General features: G+C 45.6%; 1 protein-coding gene across 1 annotated transcript; it reads right to left on the bottom strand.

Annotated features, from left to right (window-relative positions):
• Nucleotides 1–13,672: 13,672 nt before the first annotated feature.
• Nucleotides 13,673–23,250, bottom strand: amotl2a (angiomotin like 2a). Its single transcript, XM_076278864.1, has 11 exons — nt 23,061–23,250; nt 21,139–21,948; nt 20,822–21,023; nt 19,016–19,160; nt 18,791–18,877; nt 16,394–16,689; nt 16,074–16,270; nt 15,825–15,926; nt 15,379–15,542; nt 14,649–14,831; nt 13,673–14,153 (listed from the first exon to the last, which is right to left on the bottom strand). Exons 2-11 carry the CDS (start codon nt 21,870–21,872, stop codon nt 14,071–14,073), a joined length of 2,193 nt encoding a protein of 730 aa, XP_076134979.1. The 5' UTR covers nt 21,873–21,948; nt 23,061–23,250; the 3' UTR covers nt 13,673–14,070.
• Between the last annotated feature and the right edge of the window lie 200 nt (nt 23,251–23,450).

Raw genomic sequence — 23,450 nt, 5'->3', positions numbered from 1 at the left:
TCCTCCACAAAGCCCTCTCATATTATGGCCAATCACAGACCAGAACGGCTAAGCAACCAACCAATTATTATTCGTGTTCTTGTGGGCGCTAAGGGATATTTGGTCCCTTGGACCCAATCACTTTCAGGCTCCTCAATGGCATCCAATGACACCCTAAACTGGATACGTGCCCGTTACGACTGTACAGTTCAGTTTCAGACTGGAATCAACAACACAGTTCAACGAAAGACATTTCAGAAAAACATTTCACTTTTCAAAACTGTACGATCGAATCCGGTATGTGCATCAGCATAATAAGCCTAATCTTTTTTTATAAAATGATTCGTTAATTTCCTAAATGAATGCCTAACTACAAACATGTTTCTCGTGCGTATTACCAGAGACTTTATAGCGGCTGTGGTATTATACACAATGTATTGTAGTAGCAGCTATTTGGTTCAACTAGAAGCTAAACTGATTTCGATTTGGTACGACTACAAAGTAATAGCATATTTTCGTCCAGGATACATGAACGTACAAAGCCTTCCCAAATAAAAATGAAATAGGCATACAAATCCAGTAGATGGCAGTCATACTTCGAGTACAAGTGGAAGTCTTTAACTGGAGTTGTGAGTCTTGAGTCTTTCTTAGCAACTTATGGCTGGCCCAGAAATAGCAAACTTCTATTTCTATCACTAGAGTAGCCTATGTCTAATCTATCATTAGCTTTTATGTAATTGACTATATTTAAATGAAAATAAAAATACACTACAGCACACTATAATATAATACAATTAATATAATATGTATAATATATAATACATAGGCTATAATACTTTCAGTCTATGTTGCGTTTACATTTATATAGGCCTATGCTCACACACACACACACACACAGTGGATGTTTAATAAGCAGTGTTCAACTGTTCAAAGCTTTCCCCCCTCATATTTTGGTCCACACTGGTTTGGAAAATTAGGATTAAGACTAGATTTAATTGTGGATTTTCTGATTTGACACCTTGCATTTTACCTCTAGCAAACAAATCCTTTTATTCCATAAACTGAAACGCAAGTTGGCCTCCCATGTTACGTGCACATGGAGGATGAAGGCCCCTGTTTCCAAAAATACCTCACGGTGCAATTGTGTGATTGTTGGTAGACATGGGGATCAAGGAAACAAATGTTTCCGGTTTCCTGTTTGGCTCCAGTCCAGACTTCATTCCAGGGGGCTTTACCAATATTTATACAAGGAATTCCAACCAAACCCGGTCGGAGATCCACTCCTGTGGGTCTCTGCATTCCATTAGTGGACTATGATGACTCTGGATAATGGGACAAAGGCTATGCCCTGGCCTGGTTGAACTCTTGCCGCATTACTCCATACTGGCCGGTACTACACGAATGGTGGTGAGAACAGAGGCTACATCTGCATGTCCAAACTCTTACATCTGACTTTACATAGAAAAAGATCTGCCGTGTTTGCACTTGATCAAAGAAAAGTAAACAGTTATATGGTGAAATATGGGAGTTGTACCTGGTGACATAAATGGTATGGGAGTCATACCTATAGGGATCGGTATTGCAAAACCTTTTCTTGTGAAATTTCAAATTCCGAGAAGTTCCTTTTTTGTTTTCAACCTGTATCACCATGATGCATTTCAGATAACACAGACAAACTTTGACAAGCCACCTTTGACAACTGTCATGGGTAATTCATTATTTGTCCAAGCATTGTGAAACCTGCTTCAGTTTTGTCCTGTTTTGTCCTCCAAGCTGATCTTACCTGAGAGATGGAATGTACATAAACATGGTTGAGTGAATGAAGTGCACAAAGCATGCACAGACATGGAATTTATTTGTGATTTTGTTTTGGTTTGCACCTGTGCATTCATGTAGCTAAATTCTGACAGAGGAGTCAGATGTCCACAACATGCAAGTCAGTCAGAGGTGAGATGGATCTGGTCGCAATTTTGAAGGGCATTACTGGGACTACATGCACAGCTACTTTTGAAGACACTTCACACATTTAGCATGTTTCACACCGAGAGATCTCACGAAATCCACCCCATATAAAAACCAGAGACAGCTAAGTCAGCCGAGGAAGGAGGCCACGACAGGGGAGTGGGTGATGTGAGGTGGGATGGCTGGGGTGGGGTGGGGTGGGGTGGGGTGGTAGTGGGTGGAGGTTAGCCATAGGAGTAGCTGCTGCAGGGATTGTTGGATCAGAAAAAAGGCCTGCAAGAGCGCGGACAACAATCCCGGAGCTCCAGCGTCGTGTTACGGGCACATTCACAGAGGGCATTACATCACCCAGATACCCAGGATGCCTTTCTTCCATGGCCCCGTCGTGTGTGATCCTGCAGGCCACAGCTATTTTTCCAATAGGAGTCGGGTTGGGGGGGGGGGGGGGGGTTGTTATTTCTGTCCACTCGCTCATAGAGGTGCCTCTGTGCTGCCCAAGCATGTGATGAGGTTGCACTGGGGTTTCAGGCTCCGGCACCCAATGGAAAAATCGTCAGAAACTCCCTTCACTACAACCCTGAGGGAAGTGGCATGATAGTTAAATTCTCTTTGGATTTACTCCATTAAGGAATCACCCAATATATCATGGGAATTTCATGGGACAAGTTCCACCTAAATCTGGGCCATGAGGATTTTACAGCCTTACTACTTGTCTAAGCAGAAGCTTGAGTCTTTTCGCAAAGTGAAGGACAGAATGTGACATAGCAATGACAAAATAGACATAAATGACGCTATATGGTTGCAGTTAGTGCAAGGATGAACAATGATAGTGATGCTTATGATGAACAGCTGCACCAAGGAGATTATTCAGATAATGGTGTTGACTGATTGTATTCGATCCTCTTCTATCTTGCAGAATAAACTCCACATGTTGTTTTAGTATGAGGGGCCAGACACAGCTGCAGCTGTGATGTTATATAAAATTACTGTTTAGAATGTTTTCATTTTTCCATGAAGATGGAAAAGCCACTGGATTGCTCTACAAATGTGATAAGTGTTAACATCCCTTGCCTCAGTGATTCTTCCCAGAAATCCGTGTTTCCAGCCTTGGTGGTGAGATCCATCTCTGTGGCTGATGTGAGTTGCAGAGAAAGTAGCAAGGTTCTGCCAGCAACACGTTGAGATGTTTACATGGATGGAAATATTGCAGTATCCATGACAATGACACAAACCATAGGGCTTTTTTTTAATGTTGTTGCCGATATAAAGTGCTTTTCAAATGCATGGTGCCCCTAGCACACAGCAAGACATCAGAGGTTTCATTTTAGGCAAAGTTTCCACTATTGGACTATTTTCCACAATGTCCTGGCCAGCCCTTTGCCTATATCACATTACCGAGGAATATATTTAGAAAGATTCCTCGAGAGAAAATATGTAGTTTTTTCATATTTTTGTCCATGAAGCCCTAAGCCAGCAACCGTCTGGCAGTAAACAGTTTAGTGGGCACACAGGGTAAAGAGACAGAGACAGCCATTCAAAATTCTCTCTAAAAATACAGCAGTCTTCTCGGAGCCTTAAAAACACAGGAATTTTCAAAGAATTGCTCAGCCACTCTGGGCAGTACACAGAAGTGAGCATAATTACTCATCATTACAAGTGTCTCTACAAAGGCCCTAAATGCCACAGACCTTTCAAAACCAGAAAAACAACAGCAAAAATATACTCTCACACAGCTTATACAGAACAGAATGCAATGTAGATGGGAGAGAAAGGCATTGTGATCTTCTTGCTTGCCCTATGGTAAGCAGTAGTGTTTTTTTGTGTAATGAGATACTTGTCATGCCTTGCTCTGATATGACCCTTGAGAGATGACAGCCTTCACCTGTTTCAGAGATCAGAAAATACTAGCTCTACTCTAGCTGTGAGCTATTCTCTTCTCACTTCATGGAAGCATGAGTATCACTGTACCCCAAACAATACACTAATTCATCAATCCATTGTGCCACTGGTGTGTGGTATGTCATGATGTGGTAATGATGAACTGTAATTGCATGAAAAGACATCCAGCCCAGCTCTTGGTCTTTTTGGTCTTACTAAGGCATTTAATTAACAGGATACATGTGGTTTAGGAAATACACATTTCAACGCGCACCCATATCAGGCAACCATCTATTGTGCAGATAGCCACTGACTGATTGCGGTATGCAGAGTTCAGTGTCTGTGAATTTGAAACTTGATGAACTACAGGAGCAGAGGAGGAAGAAATGAAGTACAAATATGAACACAGGCATGCAAAGCATTGAGGCATAAATCAGGTTATAGTGCATGCTGTCAGACGGGTTACGCAATACATTTTTTGAAAGTTTACAATGTTCATCAACAGAGCAAGAAAATATGTCCTACACTCTGAGAAGCACATCCCACTGAAAGAGGGTGTAATCCATAAATTCACCCGTGGAACTCCTCAAAACCCCTGGAAACGTTCCGGAATGTGGACTGTAGTCTCTCAACTATGACTGTTCATAAAATGATGGAGATGGAGGCTTGTGTCTGTATGCAATGGACCAAAGCTGGGCAATTCATCTTCCTCCATTCTTGGGACTGTGCCTCTCCCATTAAAAAGCCAAGCAGCAGGGTCAGAAGTTCTGTCATTGTATCATGAAAGATAATACCACTGTGGCATCCAGATGTACATGTTATTGTAGAATTAAACCCTCACGAGATCTCAAAGCATTAGTATAGGGTATTTGAGTCAAAAGGAGCCAATTCATGTTTTGATGGTGTTGCCTGTGTGTGTCAGTCTTGGCACATCCCTGATGCTCCACATCAGTTTTATCTGGACCAATGTGTTGCCCTATCTGACCACAGTCTGTCCGAGTTGGCTGATCTGGACCACTGTTCATTTTCCCAAGCAGTCAAACATGCAAACTGTGTTAGATAGGCGGGTTGGAGAGGGGCCTAGAATTTTCGGAGGCCCTTTTCCTATTCCCGTGAGGCTTTGGTTTCGTAACTGTAATGAAAATCAACTAATTCCAGCACCTCAGCAAATTGGGTCAGGACACGGAGCCTCAGAAAGGAGAAACATTCCACGAGCTGCATGGCATTGTGGGAATTTGATCTTCTTGACATTTGCATGCTCCATTGCCCTTGAATATCTCCAGATTCTCACACTCAAGAGGGTTTGGGAGGCAGAGGACAGAAGATGGTGGTGGTGGATGTGATGGCAGAGGGGGTGGAGGGGCATCGAGCTGAGAGATGGAGGAGTGGGATAACATTTTGCCACCAGCTAATGGAAGAGAGGCACAAGAAAAACACACAGGCTCCCAGCAGCCTCACCAAGTGCTCTGTGACAAAACACACAAACAATGGTCACCTTTGGCAGGAGTCCTAGCGCTGGGGGCCAGGCTTCTGTGTGTGTATTTGTGTGGGTGTGTGTGTATGTATATGTATATAATATATTATATATATGTGTGTGTGTGTGTGTGTGTGTATGCATGTGTATATATGCACAGTGCATGCCACGCGTGTCTCTCTTTCCCACATCGGGGGCCCTTTGGCCCCATTGGGGGGCTGTGAGGTGGTCTGAATGCATAAAGAATGCAGAGCCATGTAGGGTTATATAAGAGAACCCGTCTCTGGCTTCACACCAGCGGAGGTGAGAATGCCGGCAGAGAGAAAACAGAATGTCTCCAGATGTGACACTGGCCTCTCCTGCCATCACCTGGCGTCAAGGCGATCCGGGCGAGGGCCGCTTGTGAAAGCCACATAACCAGAATTCCTGTGGATATCATGTAATGCCTAGCTGAGGGAAGGGGGAGAGGCATGGATCTGGGTTATGACTCCCAAGAGGATAGTGATCGGCAGGTTGATAAAAATCTGGTTGAGGCTGGAATGCATGGCTGGAGTGGATTTCAGGGAAATTCAGAGAAATGAGGGATTTTCAGAGAAAAAAAGCTTTTTGCCTTTTTTGACTTTGCAGAAAATCCTTTTGGAACTTTAGTATAAATCACTTTCTGTGAATATACTGAATGTTCATAGTTAGCAACACATAGAATTGATAGCAAACCCCAAATGGCATTCTTGTGGACAGTTTTTATTTTTTGTGTGTTGCAATTCTGTCAAATCATGAATCACCGTGGTGTTATGCGACAGCTATACATAAACAGCAACATAACACCTTTCTAACGCCTATTGCCAAGTACTTTAGAACAGAGCTGTGCACGACATCACCTCAAAGGTATTCACTGCCTCCCTCTCAGGCACTGCCATTCATTTAGCTGCTCTTGCAAAGCCCACAATAGCAGCAGCGGTTGCCCAGACCTGGAAAAACAACACTAGCATTCTCCTTTTTATGGGAAACAGAGGTTTATTCAGACCCTTGGAGGTTTGGATCAGAGGAGGACTCCTGAGGCAACTTTTCTACACTTCAAACAGTTAAAACAGTTGAAGAGTCAAAGCATGTCGAGAGTTAGCTTAGCACTAGCGAGCGCATGCCTTGAAGTGTGGGACAGATGTCAGGTACCTGTGTTGTTGGCACACCTGGTGCTCCAGCGCCACGCCTGTGCCTCACAATGACTCATCGGCTAATACCTCAGCTCTGTCCTAAATACCAGTGCCTGCTTCTGCTCCCAGGAATGCCACAGATCCAAAAGGGAACATCGAACTTCAGATCACAGTTTAGTAGGCCATTTGGCTTCATAGAATTTGTAGGGGAAAAGAGACACGGAGTAAGGGGGTTGGAGCAAAAGAAGGAAAGAAGAGGAGGAATAAAGAAGGAGTCTGGAAGAGAGGCCACAATTTAGTGGGTCATCTGGCTTCATCCTCCAGATAGAATTTGTGTGGGAACTAAGACACAGAAAGAGAAACAGAGATACAGTATAGGAAGAAGACAGACAGAGAGAGAGAGAGAGAGGGAGAGAGAGAGAGAGAAGGGCATAAAGGAATAGAGAGTCTGGAAGAAGAGAGGCATTTTGCTGTTGACTCAGTGGCAACGCCCCCCAGACTGTGTAGCCCTATTGTGGCCGGGTGTCTGTGCCACAAGGCAAAATGGGTTTGGGTGTAGACGTGACACATGATAATTATTTTCCCACTCCATTTCACAGAGGACAATGGCTGCACTTTATGTTGGTGCTTTGGCCTTACAGGAGTTATTTTCATCGTTTCAGTTATTTTAAGTTGTATTACAGAAAACCGATTATTTTTACCTAGTCCAACACTGCATTGTTTATTTAGTTTGGGTTTTTTTTATTTTGTTACTTCATACTCACTTAAGTCACTACATTGTATATCATCCACAGTAATGTACTGTATAGGCATATATACCAACTATATAATTTTGACTATTCAGTGCGTTATATCATGAAAGATTGTATGGGGGATATTTTGCTGGGTCAAGAAAATTAGGGCAAAGGTATGCAGCCCCTCCAAGGCCCCCCCAATAGAAAGAAAACACCGGCTCCCAGCGATAGTGCTCCAGCACACACAAACAGGCCTAAAATTAGAGGCCGCTGGCCTGATTTATGAGGAAAAGGGAAAGAGGATGGAGCAGGGTTGAGGCGGAGGAGGAGGGGGAGAAGGGGGGAGGAGAGGGGCCTGCATTCCATAACCACTCGAGGCAGGAAGTTTCGGAATCTCCATGGAAATCAAGGCAAAACACACCACTTGACAGAGCTATTTTTCCAAATATTTCTCACCGAGAGTTTGGGGAGAAAATATGTCCAGGGGCGCACATGATGGGGCCCAGGCTGCTCTGCTGTGGGGCTGCCAGATGCCCTCCCCATACAGTGCCCACTACAGAGCATATACTGTACAGTCAAACTAGACTGGATCATATACCTTATGGAAAAGAAACCAAAAGAGAGAAAAAAAACTATATGTCTTTCAAAGTAGTCATTGAGAAACCAACTTGCGTGGGCAATGTCTATAGTGAGAGATACTCTCTCTATGGTATCCACTTTTGATCTTTTTTTTTACTCTTTTCCCAGATCCTTTAACCATCACACCTCCAATCTCTGTTATGTCACAGCTTCGCTCTTTGAATAGGGTAGATGTTCATTAAGGCATTAAATGGGCCTGCTCGTGCTTGCCGAGGGCATTCTTGTATCCCAGAGCTCCGCTGTGATGCATGCGCGCACATAGACAGCTCTGGCTCGGTCAAGTTGTGGCCGATGGGATTATTTTTTTTCCCTGGAAAACTCCAGATGTGTGTGGAATGTGCTTCTCCATCCCAGGCAACAGCCCAGAGGATGGGTTTTTGGGGGCTCCCCACGGAGAGCTCGAGGATGTGTGCATCTGCAGATGTTGAAGCTTCCCCTGGCGAGTGCTTTCCAAAGCATCACCTTTCACCCAGAGTCAGAGAGCTGCATGCCTGTCAAGGTGTTTTATGGAGGGGCTGGGGGTTGATATATGGCCAAAAATGCAACGTACACACGGCTGAAAAGAAATACAGAAATTATTGCTCAGTGACATCACAGAAATAAGGAGGTACATGCTTTCTCTTTTTTTTTCAATCAGGGCATGTAAATATGTTTTATGATGACATGGTCAGAATAGTGAAGCTCTACCGTAGCCTAAGATCGTAACCCACTGTTAGATCCGCATTTCATTGTCACTATACCAATTGCAATGCTTTGTGTCCCTGTTTTAGTCACTTTCTCATGTTTAGAATTCTCAATACCGGAACTAATGACCCAGATAATAAGGGAGTGACTGTACTGTAAGGGAGGACTTACAATAAATGGTTCTGTTTAGTGACGTAAAGTTTATCCTCTAATTCAGTGTTTCCCAAACTTTTTTCTGGGGACCCACTTTTTAAAACAGACCATCGCGACCCATTTCACTTCAGATCTAACATGCAACCTGCATGCAACCACCAATATTTAATGTATTAGACAACATAAATTGTGCTGGCGACCCAAATAAAATCTCCTGCGACCCACCTGTGGGTCGCGACCCAGTCTTTGGGAAAAACTGCTCTAATTAATTCTTAGTGTTTTAAAGGCAACACAATTGAGACACAATTGAGAGAATTGATATACATGAGATATCACAAATACAATCAGCATTTCTACATCACTCAACCACATCATGGTACATTTTTAATGTACTTTAGCCCCTAGTGCAATACTGATATTGCAAAACAAAATCTTACATTTATGACATGTTTGCTCATTTGTGTTTGCTTTTTGCAGACAACCATAAATGTCATGAGTAAACTGTCAGACATACCGTCTCAGCAAATACTCTGCCAACTTCAATATGCAAAAGCCCATAGAGACCAGAAAAAGGTTGGCGCCTGAGGTATCACTGCAACGCTGCACAGCGACTGACCCTAGACCTGCAGCTGAACCTATGAGCTGCTTGCCAACTCATTTGTATCCATGAGAAAGACAGGTAACAAGATGTTACATTAGGGGTCTGGTATGCTGCACATTTCTACTGACTGCAGTGAGAAAAGCTGTGCCTATCTGCCACAAATAAACCTACTGTCAATGAACCTTGTGAAGCATGATTGGAATGCCCTCTCAAACCTATGCAGCAAGGCATGGACTGGCAAAATATTTACACAGAAAACAGAGACCTGAGGGAAAGGGGGCATTCAGTGCTGTATATATTGGGCTCATTAAACACAAGGAGAGCGATAAGCATTATCAAAGGCAGGCGCATTACTGCCCAAATCTCATAAATCCAGATGCTCTCTTTGCCTTACAAATATGCTTTACTGCAGTGTCATAAACACATTCTGAATATAAAATTTAAAAAATCCTAAATACAACTGTATGGGAGATTTCTGTGTGCATTAATTTGCATTGAGAGATTAATTCAAATGTGCCTTTTTCTCTTTAGGGGAGGATAAGGAGAACAGCATTTCTCTCATGATGACAGACCAAAGTTTTTTAAATTGCTGACAGCCTGTGTAGGCAAAGTGTTATCAGGTGCATGCACTGGTGAGACCACTTCAGGCCATGTGACCGTAAGTGTGACAGATCTTAAGCCATTCTTCACATCAGGCACATCAATCGCAGACATCATTCCACCCAATTTATTTTTAATCTCATTTGAACTTTCTTAATTTACGCCCTTGTCGTGGCAGACTGGAAGTCATTCTACAGCACTCTGCCAAGAAGATCCATTCGTGAGTTTTCATATCTCATTTCATGAATCAAACATCTGCAATACTGCAAGGACTATTCCAAAAATGTGCCTTCATAGCGAGGGTGGAAAGTTTCTGAAAGATAAACCAACACCGACAGCACAAGAGAGGGGAGGATAAGTGAAAACACTTTCATAGACATCTCATCTCTACCATCAATCATATTAAGGAGTTCCATACCCGCAAGCTTTATATGAGAGGGGGTGGGTGGAGGGAAGAATCACATGAAGACATAAAACCAACCAAAAGCAGATGAAGCTAACCCTTTTAAGGGGGGGGGGGGGGTGTCATCTTGGAGAAATGTCTTTTGATTGCTAAATGTGTCTGAATGCACCACTTTGGTCTGCTTGAAGAATGGAATGTGTGAACCCGGTTTTTGGCAGGGGTGAATTCCATGTATGCCTTCTGACGCTAAGTCGCTCGGCTTTGCGTTATTTCTCAGCTGTGATAAATGCAAAGCACATACCACAGGGTTGAGAAACCCCGCTGCATTGGGCCAGCTGAATGTTGAGAATGCGTCGCCTAGCATTAAGCATTGAGAGTTACATACACACACACACACACACACACACACACACACACACACACACACACACACACAAAGGCCTTTAGTGGGCAACCATTCAGTGAAAATTAGCATTGAGAATCATTTGTTAAGTAGTGAGATGTCAAAAGGACTACTCATTGGCTTTGCTGGAAGCCAAGTTCAGTTGGGTTTTTTTTCTCAGTACATGCTGGTATTAGTGATTGGCCAACTTTAAGAGGAAGTAACCACAAGTTGACTTGTTCTCACAGGATTGTTGCCTGCGGACCTGTGATTGCAGCTGCACTGCATACAAGAGCAGGAATATTGCACTTTCAGTGTCGGGAAATGTTATCCGACTGATGATTAAGCTCAAAGTTAAATGATTCCGAAACGTCTTGTCATTCACAACCCTGTTGAAAGACCGGGAGTAATTGTTGTCTTCTTGTCTTGTACATGTCTTTATCTCTCTTTGCTTTTCTCACCTAATTTAGAATAGTTAAAATGACAAAAAAAAACTAGATGTTTGGTTTGTTTTACTAATCAGCCTGAAATAATCCCCCCCCCCCCCATCCCTTTCTTTAGAGCATCTTCCTCAAAGTTTACTGACTAGGTACTAAGCTGTTAAAAGCAGTAGACCGTGCCCAAACTATATCTATTGATAGAGAACAGTGAGGCTCATTGCAGGCCCAGAATTGCTCTTTGTTTTAACATTTTGTAGTGAAGGGAGCGAGTGTTCACCAGGGGCTCACAGCGCACAGAGGGGCCCAGAGAGGAATGTGCCGAGGGGGGAGTTTTATCGCGCAGGTTGCTTGCCAACAGTCAAGCAGGTGGCGGGATTTTGTGTGTCTGTTTTTTTTTTTTCACTGAATAAAGCAGCCTTCTTCACCGATGAATGGGAGATGCCATTCATGCCCCGTCGGGGGATTTGCAATGAGAGGGATTGTGCACAGACTTGCTCTTGTAAAACATGTCAGAGGGCTAACCCTCGTTAGGCAGACACAAACACAAATACACAGAGACACAGACAGACAGACATACACATACACATTAAGTAGTCAATTACACAAAAGAGATTTTGTAAAGATATATATTAAGGTTTTATTCAATTAATGAAATGTTAATGGCATACAAAAAATCCCCCCATCCTAGAAGTTCACAGCAACGTCCAAGTATGGGTCAACCAGCTTGAGCAAGGCGTCTACATGTAGCCCTGCATGTGTTCATATTCTCAGATATAACTTAATTGTAATGCAAATCTTTGGCGTTATGTTCACATCTCTAAATACTAATAAAGGAAAATAATATACAAAATATATTAACATCTCTCGTTTCAAAAACAGCCCTTTCTGTAAACAAAGTCCATAACTTGAACAACAACAACAACAACAAAAAAGCATTTCTGAAAGCAAATTGTTACGTCACAAAGCAAATTGTTACGTCACAAAGCATCGACCAGCAATGGCTATGTGAGTAAAAAGGGGGTGGAGGGAGAAGAGGGTAGGAATAGGAAAATAAAATGTTGCATATGGTGAAGTCAGGAAGAATCACTGATAAAAACAAGGGAGCCATCCCTGCATTCCAGTTTAGACCAATCACCCAATGTGTGGATATTCCCACAGACCTCTGTGATGATAATGAAAGGCCCCTACATTCACAAGCGTTTCACCCTCTAACTAATCTAGAGCTAGCCTGATGTCAGTTGCGCATTGTGGGTAAAAGACGACCTTTCTGACTTCAGAAATGTGAGTCTTGCAAAAGTATAGATAGCAACGTTTTTTCCTCTCTTCCCCTCTGTATGCGCAACACAACTTAGGAAGGGTCGGCAAACAGAACATTGAACAAGGGCCAAATATGGTTGGAAGTTTTCTATCTATTTTAACTGCTTTTCGATTTAGATGGTCACAGTAGAACCAGCTACCATGGCTCCGTCAAAAAATAAATACGGCCAGGAAGAGAATAGAGTTCTGAATGCCTGCCATTTCTTCAAGGCCAAGGGGTCACCCTCTAGATAGCCCTTTTCTCTAAGCAAGGGCCATTCCAGCCGGCAGGAATGTGGGAAGATTAGCCTCGGCTTGTCAGCGGAGAATAGCAACGGCGTGTCGGTCGGGCAACGACTGTCCGGGGGCACAAGAAAAGATAACCTGGCATTTCAAACATCAGCAGCCTCCACATGTTCGCTTGAGCCCCCATAAGTGTTCTTTAAACAGTAGGGACATGGATATGCATACATCCCCACCCCATTCCTGGGTCTGAAACACCCCGCTCAAAATAAGGAGTCTTCCCAATCTGTCTGAAAAGGGGCCCCTCACGCTCCTGCCATGACAAGCAATTATAATAAGAACACCAACAACTGTAATGTTAATTTAGTCTGTTTGAAGAGTAGGGGTTCAGCTGATAGGCATTTGCTCAACTATTCTGGTGAGGAAAAGTAATCCAAGTCAGAGAAGGATTATGATCCAGTTGGCTTTCCCATGGTTCAAAAAAAGTCTAAAGTTCTATTCTCAGTATTTTTGGGGCCGAGCAGTTGCAATGGATCTGACGGGACATGCAGGACAGCCGATAAAAGCTGTTAAAAGCCATGCCGGGTGTTGTCTTTCCTTGGGAATGCCTGACCCAACTCAGCTCAATTTTGGATCTAAAAACAGGAGCTGAGAAGTGTCGTGGATGCAGCGTATTAAAGGGAAACTGAGACGCACATTCCGAATCATTTGGATGTCTTTCCTATTCTTCCATACCAACCAGACAGCACTCTTCACACACATCCACACACAAACGAGAAAAAAAAAAGTCACACCATCAGCAGCATATCATAAATATAAATACAATACTTAAAAAAGGAGAACATACACATTTATACATATGCAGTTTTGTTTTGCGCGGTGACAGCTGCCCCCTTTGCAACTTTTGCAGAGTACTGTCCAAGTACCTCAGAAAATTCAGTCTCATGTGCACCTGGCAGTCCACTGAAAGAGCATGGCCAGCTAAGTCGTAGATGTTTCTTTCATTGTGTTCTGTTCTGTTCTTTTCTTTTCTCTTCTCTTCGTATTGCTTGCTTGTTTTAAGTGTAGAGACAAACAGTCCAAGGGAGCTCAGCTCTCCTCTCTACACCGTGACAGTTCAGGGTTCCTCTTCCTTCTGTCCTTCTCGGCCCCTTAAGCACACAAACCCGCACACAAACCCTCGTCGACATTTCTTGTCTGCCTCGATAACCTCTGAAGTCCTTTGCGGAGCTGGGTTAAGTAGGGTAGTGGAGGAGAGGGGGGGGGGGGTTTGGGTGGAGGAAAGGGGCACTGTGACTGTGTCCCACTTTGACACACAAGAGTCTGGAAACGGGAAAGATGCTCCGCCATCCAACGTGGGTCTGCAATGGCGAGCGTCGCGCTCCGCTTAATCCGACTGGCTATTTCTTTGCACTCCAGAGCCACGCTGGAGAGAGTCCCAGGCCTCCTTTTCAAATCAGGATCTCCACCACATCTGCGTCGGCGCTCAGGCATTTCATCAGGCTGGCCGGAGCAGCGGTCTGCTGGGAGTTATCTGTAATGAAATAAATGTTTGACATTAAGATTAGCCCAACCAGTAATGGGGAGCAGGCCTCAAGGTCGTGGCACGGAGTGGCGGCTTTAAGGGGCCCGACCGATGATGTCAATTGGCCGCGAGGATAACAGAGAGGATATCAGGAGCATGTAAACACACGCCTCGCTATGGATGTAGTCGACGTTTGGCAAAGAACAAATAACTCGAAACATATTCACTCCCGCTCCTTCATTTTGATTGCCCTTGGTTAGTCATTAACCACTAAAGTTCAAAAAGGCAAGTATGTGGTGTGATTACGAAAGCTTAAATGCAATATGAAAGGTCGCATTATTTTACTTCTAAACACTTCCATGTTTCATAAATCATGTGGCATTAAACCATGTGGCATCTCACCAAAAAGCCTGAACTATGTAGGTTTGACCAGAACTGTGATGTAAGGCAATGGGCATGTGGTGACTGGCATGTGACATGTACTGGGATGAATAGACTACACACCAGAAGTGGATGCTGTCGGTGTCTCAGCGGTGGTAGCCGTGGGAACAGCAGGGTTACTGGTCTCAGGGGTGGGCACGTCGCACTGGGTGCCGCAGTCCTGACTGGACACTCTGGCGGGGGGCAGACGGGAAGCAGGTGGTGGCAGAGTGGGCCCGGCCGTCTGGTCATCCGAGAGGCTCTTCCCTGCAGACGGTAAAAGAGGAAGCTGTTAAAACCACCGTCTCGCTTCCTCATTCACGCGCGCACTCAAATACACACACACAGATACAGAAATATCACACGGCCCATAGATTGCATTGCATGACAAAAAAGAAAACATCTGCTTCCGACAGACACCCTCCACATTTTTTCTTTGCTATTCTGGAGTGTCTATTCTAGCACCCAAAGGGGAGACGATCACAAATTCCATACAGGAGAAGACATCATCTATTTGAGGGCAGCAGGCAGCGGTGTGTGTGTGTGTGTGTGTGTGTGTGTGTGTGTGTGTGTGTGTGTGTGTGTGTGTGTGTGTGCTGGCCCGCTGGTTTTATTTTGGAGATGGCACATTCTGAGCTGGCGTCCGCTTAAAAGGAGTCTGGCCAGTTGTCGAGTAACCAAAAAGACATGTGCGGTTCCTGTTTTCTTTAACCCCCCCCCCCCCCCCACCCTTCCGCCTTCATTCTCTCATTCCTTTAGCTCCAATGTCTCAACGACCCAGGACTACGCCCAGAGCTCTAAGCAGATTCCTTACCCTTGCCGCGGATACTGCAGGTGGTGGTGGCCGCTGTGAGGATGGTGCTGATGGAGGGCACAGAACGGGCTGGACGCAGGCCCTGTTGCTCACGACGTGACCGCTGATGCAGGACCTTGATCACTACGTCCTTCTCCAGCAGCTGAGCGTGGAGAGCTCTGATTCTGCAAGACACACAAACACAATTGCCAGTTAGTTACTTATCTAGCTGACCCAAGCAAAACAATCCATTTGCAATTGGCCGTTTCTTTTGAACATGCATTCCAATGATTCCGATTTGGAAGCTGCTCTCAAGGCAAACATATATGGAATACTTCAAGTGTCAGTTAAATAATGTGCTTATTATCTGTGTCAACTATGCGTTTCAGAGATCTGACTGACTAATGGAAAAAAGCCAAGCATATTCCCGTGATTCCGGCTCGGCAGTCTCTAGGAAATGGGCATACCTGTTCTCCATCTCTTGGTGTCTGTGAGTGGTGGATGGCAGGTCCTCGTTGAAGCTGTTGTTTGGTGAGTGGCGTGGGGAGTGGTTGATGATGGTAGTGTCCCTGTAAGAACCAAACCAAAACCACATTTAGACAAAGCAACTTACAACAACTGCAGTAAATCGCAATGGCACAGGAATTTGGAATAGAGGTTGCGATCCTTTAATGTCTAACACACGTGTTGTCCTGCAGTCGCTCTGAGTTGCTCACCTCTGCGCTGCAGCGGTAGCCGCTGCGTCCATGGCGAATTGACGCATGGTGCTCTCCTCCAGGTACTTCTGCTCCCAGCGCGTGATGTCGGCCTCCAGGGCCAGGACCCGCTCCTCGCGCTCCCGCAGCTGCTGCTGCAGAGAGGTGGTGCTCACTCCCAGCTGAGAGGGACCACACGCCTGGCCTTGGGAGTGCCACTGCAGCAACATGGAGAAACAAACAGGTTAGTGGCTTGTGACAAATCTGTGACAAAACACAAGCTCGATTGGGCTTCGTGGCTAAGTTAGCGTCACACGGGAAGAGACCGTTGCCGTGGTTACCTGCTGTGCCCGCAGGCTCTTGAGCTCCTGCTCCAGCCGCGTGCGCAGACGCAGCTCCAGCGCCTCGCGCTTCTCGCAGGCGGCCTGCAGCTGCGCCAGCGAGCTCTGCAGCCGCTCCACCTTCTCCACGTAGGCGCGCTTGCGGCGCAGCTCGTCCTCCAGCTGCCGGCTGCGCGCCTGCGCCGAGCCCAGCGCCTGCTCCAGGGCCTCGCCGCGCCGCCGCCACTCCTCGCCGCAGCCGCGCAGGTGCAGCGCCTCCCGCTCCAGGCGGTCGCGCTCGTGCTGCAGCTCCTCGTCTGGAAGAAAGGGGAAGGAGGAGGAGGAGGAGAAGACAAAAAAAAACAGAAATAATGTTAGTTTTACGTCAACCGCTGCACCAGAAGGAGAAGTCATCAGATTGCTCAAGCTGCACACACACAGTATGCGGACTGAATGCCAAGTGGCAGTGCGTCATTGGTGACACACATCAGGCAGGCAGGACTGATGCACTTCCAAGGCATGCCACACTACCCATGATCAAACTCTGGGAAACATTCTCAACTTTTCTCAAATTCTCAGCAAACTTTTGGCTCCCGGGCCTCTGGGAAGACATTAGCTCTCTGTGCCTCCCCCTCTCTCCTGGGGGACTGGAGAATGCCATTTACGACGGCTGGAATGCCGTTGTGGGGACATGCCGTTAAGAATGGCTGCGCTGAGTTAACAGCCACTCTTTAGCGCTGAGGCGTGTCTGGGACGCATTCCCAGAATTCCCGGCCCCTCTCCCACTGTCTCTGGAATAAGAACCAACTTCTCACAGAAAGTCCAGAACAAAAAATAGTGTGGGGGGCCTGGTTTACACAAGCCTGTGTTGTGTGTGAAGAGGGACTGGTTTGCTCCATGTGTCCTTTGACCTACCAGTGTATGGCTGTCGGTGAGGCCCCAGTACTCACTGCTCCACCCAGTCTATCTACAGCCGTTGGCCGCCAGAGAACTTCCCTGCCTTTCACAGAACTATTTCCTCCGGTCCCCAATATGCTTGAGAGAGGAAAGCCTAACCACTTTTGTCTTTCTGGGTCACCCTGAATTTATGTTACCGGTAACACTTGAAGAGGGGAAAAAAACAGGAGAGAGCAATCGCCCTTGAGCCTTGTGCTAAAACAAGTCCCTGATTATACAACTAGAGTGCCAGGTCCTGGAGGGAATGCAGACTTCCTCTGATCCCTCTCCACATACAGCCAGTCCTTTGTGCAGAGGGACTCAGGAATGTCACTAGGCTAAGTAGTAAACAAGTAAATCAAATACCTCCATGGGGTCATGATGTTGAAAATTTCAACTCCCAGCTATAAAGACATTGCTCACACCATAACTCTAGGTCATACCTAAACATGCAGTCGCAGAAAAACCGAAAATACTGATGTCCTTGTTCTCAAACAACAACAAACTACAGTCTGATCTCTGAGCTGTTGCAAGCTGCTAATACTTTTTGAGAATAGCAATTAACTGTGCCAGAATCTCTTTGAGAATGTACCACATGGAAGACCAGCATGGAAATTGGCTCCTTCCTGAAGGACATTAGGGATAGTTTGTTTTGATAGTTCTTAGATTTTATTTTCCCCACAATTGAAGATAATTTGGACATTGCATTGGAAACTTGTCTAATCTACTTGAAATGATCCTTAGCTAGTTACATAATGGCATTAGTTTTGTCCTTAATGCTTGGTTGTTTGTCTTAATGTTACTGCCTAATTAAAGTACAGCCAAGTCACTTAGGCATAACAATAAACTTAAACCAATTACTCCTTGGCACGGGGACTGTAACATCCAAACAAGGGCAGAAAGATAAGTCATGGCTGACTTGACAAATCTGTAGTGGACAGATGTAGAAGGAGCTCAAAATCTGAGCAGAGGGGGAGAGGGCCTGTGGAGGGAGGCGTTCCCAGCGAACGGAACAGCCTGAAATACCTGAAAATATTCCAGGAATCCAGGCCACACTTACGGCCGCTGTGAATAATGACCGGTGTTGAAGGGCCAAAAGAGCTCCTTGGCTGGGGGAAGTGGAGAGGAACTCTGCCTCCCCACAGTTAGGCCTCAGCCATTACAAAAGGTAGAGACACCTCCTCGGGAAGGGGGTGGGGGGTGGGGGGACTACTTGGCACTCCACAGGAATTTGTCACAGGAGAGTTAGCCTTTTGCTATGCAATGTACCCGAGTGCCTTTGTCTCTGTATTTTTCTCAAAACCTTAACTTTCCCAGGAATTATAGTAATAACCATTGACAGAAAGCTGTCATGGCATGTGGTTTGACAACATCTGAAGGCAAAGAATGAAGAAAACAACATCTTAGGGTAAATGGTAGTTTTTCCTCGTAATGCTACCCAGAGATGATGGGATTATGTATTCTGATCATATATTTACTTACTTTGCTCAACCAGTTTGGCATAGACATGCTGGCTCTGGTCTTCTACTTCCACAGTTGCTAGCTGCTTATTAGCAGTTTCCAGGCGGTCTGCAATTAAAGAAACATAAATCTGTTAAAAATGTGAACTCATCTGGTGGTTACTCTGATAGTGCGCTCTCACGACTGATGCCGGATTTTTCTCTACATAGATAATACTTGCACATGCATTGCATCAGCTGGGTTTACCTCTGAGGTCCCTGTTGAAGTCATGCAGTCGTTTGATCTCGGCCTCCAGTTTGTTTCTCATCGTCTTCTCCAGGGACTCTCTCTTAGCAGAGCCCTTCATCAAGGTTTCGTAATCCTCCGATATCCTCTGGATCTCCTGCTCCAGCTGAAACAAAAGAAGCAGATCGACTTAAGTCACTTTCATTGAGAGTGGTTATAATTCCCATGTTGGGTCACTTGAGGAGAAAAAAATGAGGTGGTAGTGATCCATGCCACACCTAAACAAACCAGGTCAAGATTGCTGGGAGAGGAATGTACTTGGCTGATCAGCTCATTGTGCTTGGCCTGAGAAATGAATCCCTCTCTCTCTCTCTTTCTCCCCCCCCCCCCCTCTCTCTCTCTCAGGCCTCCTCAGGGACTGGGAATTGAATCAACATTCCTGAATGAACACTTATGAGTCCCAGGTGTCTGTGTATTCATCTGCCCGTGGGGCTGCATGCCAGAGAGCCAGGGTAAGAGACAAAAGAACAGGATGTGTGGAAGGCATACCATCACCTCGAAATGGGAGCATTACTCAAACTGTAGGCACTCCAGTTCTCTGTGGCAGGAAAGGCAGTTCAGCCAACCAACACCCTACCAACACTCAAGCCTAACCCCTTGCTAGCAGTACCACCCCTGTTTGCTTTTTATGTTAGAGGAGAGAGTGAGGGGTTTACTCAAAGGAAAACAATTTGCATAAGTCTGCAAATGACAGTGTGGGAACAGACCTTCTCCCCAAGAATGATCCGGAAATATCCCACAGTCGGCTCCTCTAATAGGAAAAGGCCAGAAATGGTACAAAAGTGTGTGTATGTATGTGTGTGTGTGTGTGTGTGTGTGTGTGTGTGTGTGGGGGGGGGTCCTTCTTTTTCATGAAGAAAACAAGGAGACGTGTAAGGTTGTGTCAGAGGAGGGGGAAAAGTGAAAGAGGCCATTGAATTGGGGAATCCACAGCTGTGGGGTCGCCGTGGTGCTGGCTGTACCCTGCACTGTCAGCTGTGGCCCCAGTTCAAGGGCCTTCACCACTGCCTGACACTAGCACAGACGAGCCCAGACATCTGTTCGTCTGTGGCATCCCACCGTGGAAGACATGCAGACAAAGGAGGCCTTAGAGAAACATGGGGATACTGAGAGAGAGAGAGCGAGGACCTTTCCCTTCAATCTAATTCCCTACTCATCACAAACCATCAAATTCTAATGAGGGTTTCTTAACCCACTACTGAGGTATAATTGTGGTGCAATCTTCACAGAAGGAAAGGGAGAAAAAAGCCCTATAAAATAAATGACTTTCAAATGATATTTTATGAGGCATAGTCAGCAGAGCCAAACTAGCTTTGCCCATCCAGACGGTCTGTGACATTCTGACATTTGAGTAATGACATTATCACATTACAGCAAAACGTTCTGCCTGTTTGGCATCTCCAGTGAAGTGGATGAATTTCTATTTGCTCCAAGAGGACTACCAAGTTTGAAAAAATTTCACTTAGTCACTGAGAAGGAGCGTTTTTTTTCTAAATGAAATCAAAATCCTTGTGATCCCTCCATTGCATGCATTCTTACTGGGCTTGCGAGCTAATCTCTCTGGTATGTGGCATTTGGCAAGAACGACCGCATTATGGTTTTCTACATCCACACCCGCTGTAAGCCATGTGTGCTTTAAACCAAAAACTTCTGATGTTAATTATCAGCACCATAGTACTTCCCCAACATACTATTAATCAGTCAGAGGTCAATCTGAGGACAACATTCTTCCCCTGTTGTTTCATTTAGGACAGTTACTTCGCTCACCTTCGTTAGCCTTGTTGTCTTCTCAGCGTAGCCCTCCAATTCCTTTCTGAGTCTCTCGTTCTCCCTCATCAACATCTCCACCTGAGCAGCTTGTGCAGGGTTGCTAGGTGATGCTGGGGCTGCCATCATGTACTCCTGACCAGCAGGGGTCACTGTGGGCAGAGCGGTCTGGCGCACAACCATCTGTGGGGCTGGCACATACCTAAAGATGGGGAGGGGAGACAACTCATCAGTGCTTAATACTATCACTGACAACCATAATCTGTGCTTTCTCCTACATATGCTATGTTTGGCTTTTGTGGATTGTCTTGAATTACCTTTGGTGCTGGGAGTGGAAAGGTGGGGGTGGCTCCTGGTAGTAGTGTCCATGCTCCTGTGAGTGGCTGACCATATATCCAGGTGTCTTAACCAGGAAGGGGTACTCTGGAGGTGGTCCCCTCTGGTCAGGTGCGGGAAGAGACCCAGGCTCCTCGTGGGACATGGGGCCTAAGTGGTAGTTGGAGAGCTGGGGGTAGCTATGTGAGGAGCTCATGGGCAGGTTCTCATTGGAGCCATTCCTCTCCAGGGAGAGCTGCATCAGGCGCTCGCTGAGTGACCGAGCGTGCTCTCGTTTAAGGTCCCACATTCCCTCTCCGTGTGTGTCTCCATCGTAAACGGGCACATCCATGCCTTGGCTTTGCTGCATGACCGTTTGGCCTCTCTGTGCAGCCAAGAACTGTGAGTGGGCCTTGGCCTCCTCGTAGGTGGGCAGCTCCTCGCTGTGCAGTTGGTAGAGGTTGCAGACGGGGCTCTCGGAGTGCTGGTAGTCCCCTTGGTGCTCCTGGCCCTGGGGCTCCTGTCGTGTGGACATCTGGAGGAACTGGGACTCCTCCTGGGTGAGGCTCTCCAGGGACGAACGGGGGCTACCAGCACCCCCTCCGCTGCTGCCACCGCGCAGGGCCTGCTGCTGTATGGCCAGGAGGGTGCGTGTATCTGTAGGGTTGCCGTAGCGCAGCTGCTCCTGGATTAGCCGGTGCAGGACAGTGCCAGAAGATTCCTCAGCGGTTCTCATCTCGACTGAGAGTATGTCTGTGAGTGATGCGTGTATTTTTGTTTTTAAAGGCGACTCTGAATAGACCACCACTGACCTAAAAAGAATAGAAAAAAAATACATTCAAATACAGTCAATGGGCATTAATATTGTTTTTATGGAAAATGTGGTAGTTGCCATCTGTCTGCACATAAATGACAAAGAACAATTCAGAACAATTAGCATGAATGTAAATATTCTGTTTTATTTGTTAACACAACTAAAGGGAGCTCCCATAAAATTGTGGGAATATTTTCCCATGACTACAATGCCACAACCTCTGATTCTAAATCGGCCCATACCAGACAAGTCTCTCACACCTACTGACTCAACGTGGTACTCAGAATCCCATCCCACTGCTACCAAACTTATAAATAATACCACTCCAAAATACCCGAAAGGTTCCTGGCGCAGTTCGCATGCCAACGTATGCGTCCTAGTATAATGGCCTACAGAGTTTATGGTTTCCCAAACGTCCCAACACAAACTATTATAGGCTACTCTAAAAATTCCCATCCACATGAATATCCATATGCCAATGTTTTCGTCAACACATATCTTTGACAGCATGCGGGGTACTCTACTACACAGACAACATGAATCATATCGTTTTAGTAATCTACAAATGTAGAGATAAGTGGGAATTTTTGCACCATTAGTTAAGACTTGTTGCGACAGACATTTCCTGCTGCAAACGTTGGCAAATTCCTTTCCCTTGCCTCACCGCTGCTGCCTCTCAGACTAAGTTTTAACATGCCAGAAATATGGAGCTGGAAGGCCCGTGTCGAGGATTTGGTATGTGTTGCTCAATAGCTGTCTAACTTTCGGGCAAAATAAACAAGTACAGAAACGACTTGAGCCAACTTTAATTACTAAAATTAAACGAATATATCCACTGCCAATACAGTAAAGTTTAAAACCAAGATCGTTAAACTCGTCTACCCAAATACTCCCTAATGACATGAGGACAACAAAACGGCGCACTCATATGTTCACTGTAAAACTACAGAGAGCCACAACTGTACAGCAATATAAATGGGTCATGAAAGAATATCACCATATTACATGAAACTTCATATTTTACCGAATAACACATCATAATAGTCAAATTCCATGAAATCCACATTAGCGCTTACAGCGCTCCAGCGCTCGACTGACAAAAATACTTACCTATTCACAATTCATCACGAAGAAAAGTTTAGGACGGTCCTAGTGGTATTCTTTCAATTTGTTCGAGTTCAATATAATCCTAAAAACAGAACGTCGTCGTTTGTATTCCTATTCGTGGTTTCTTGTTTTAAGAGTGGACGCGTGAGTGTGTGCGCCCGTACGAATCCTACAGCAGACTGAGCTCGAGAGGCGGAGAGGGCAGCGCTAATAAACGACTGGGGCTGATTGTTCCGCGCGCCTGGAATGTGTGGTATGTGAAGGCTCCGGGTCCCTGAGGGATCAAACGCACAACCGCAGCGAGCAGAGCGAGGGGGCAGGGCGAGAGACTGAACTGCACTACCGCTCATGGCCTCCATGCTGTTCTGCTTCTGTGATGCAAAGCGTGGAGTT

The sequence above is a fragment of the Alosa pseudoharengus genome, unplaced genomic scaffold, assembly GCF_046254945.1.
Source record: "Alosa pseudoharengus isolate Yale_2024_CS ecotype anadromous, Long Island Sound unplaced genomic scaffold, YU_APseudo_1.1 YU_APseudo_1.1_scf_11, whole genome shotgun sequence".
Lineage (NCBI taxonomy): Eukaryota > Metazoa > Chordata > Actinopteri > Clupeiformes > Clupeidae > Alosa > Alosa pseudoharengus.
The sequence above is the reverse complement of the archived record's forward strand: the minus strand, read 5'-3'. Positions and strand labels throughout refer to the sequence as shown.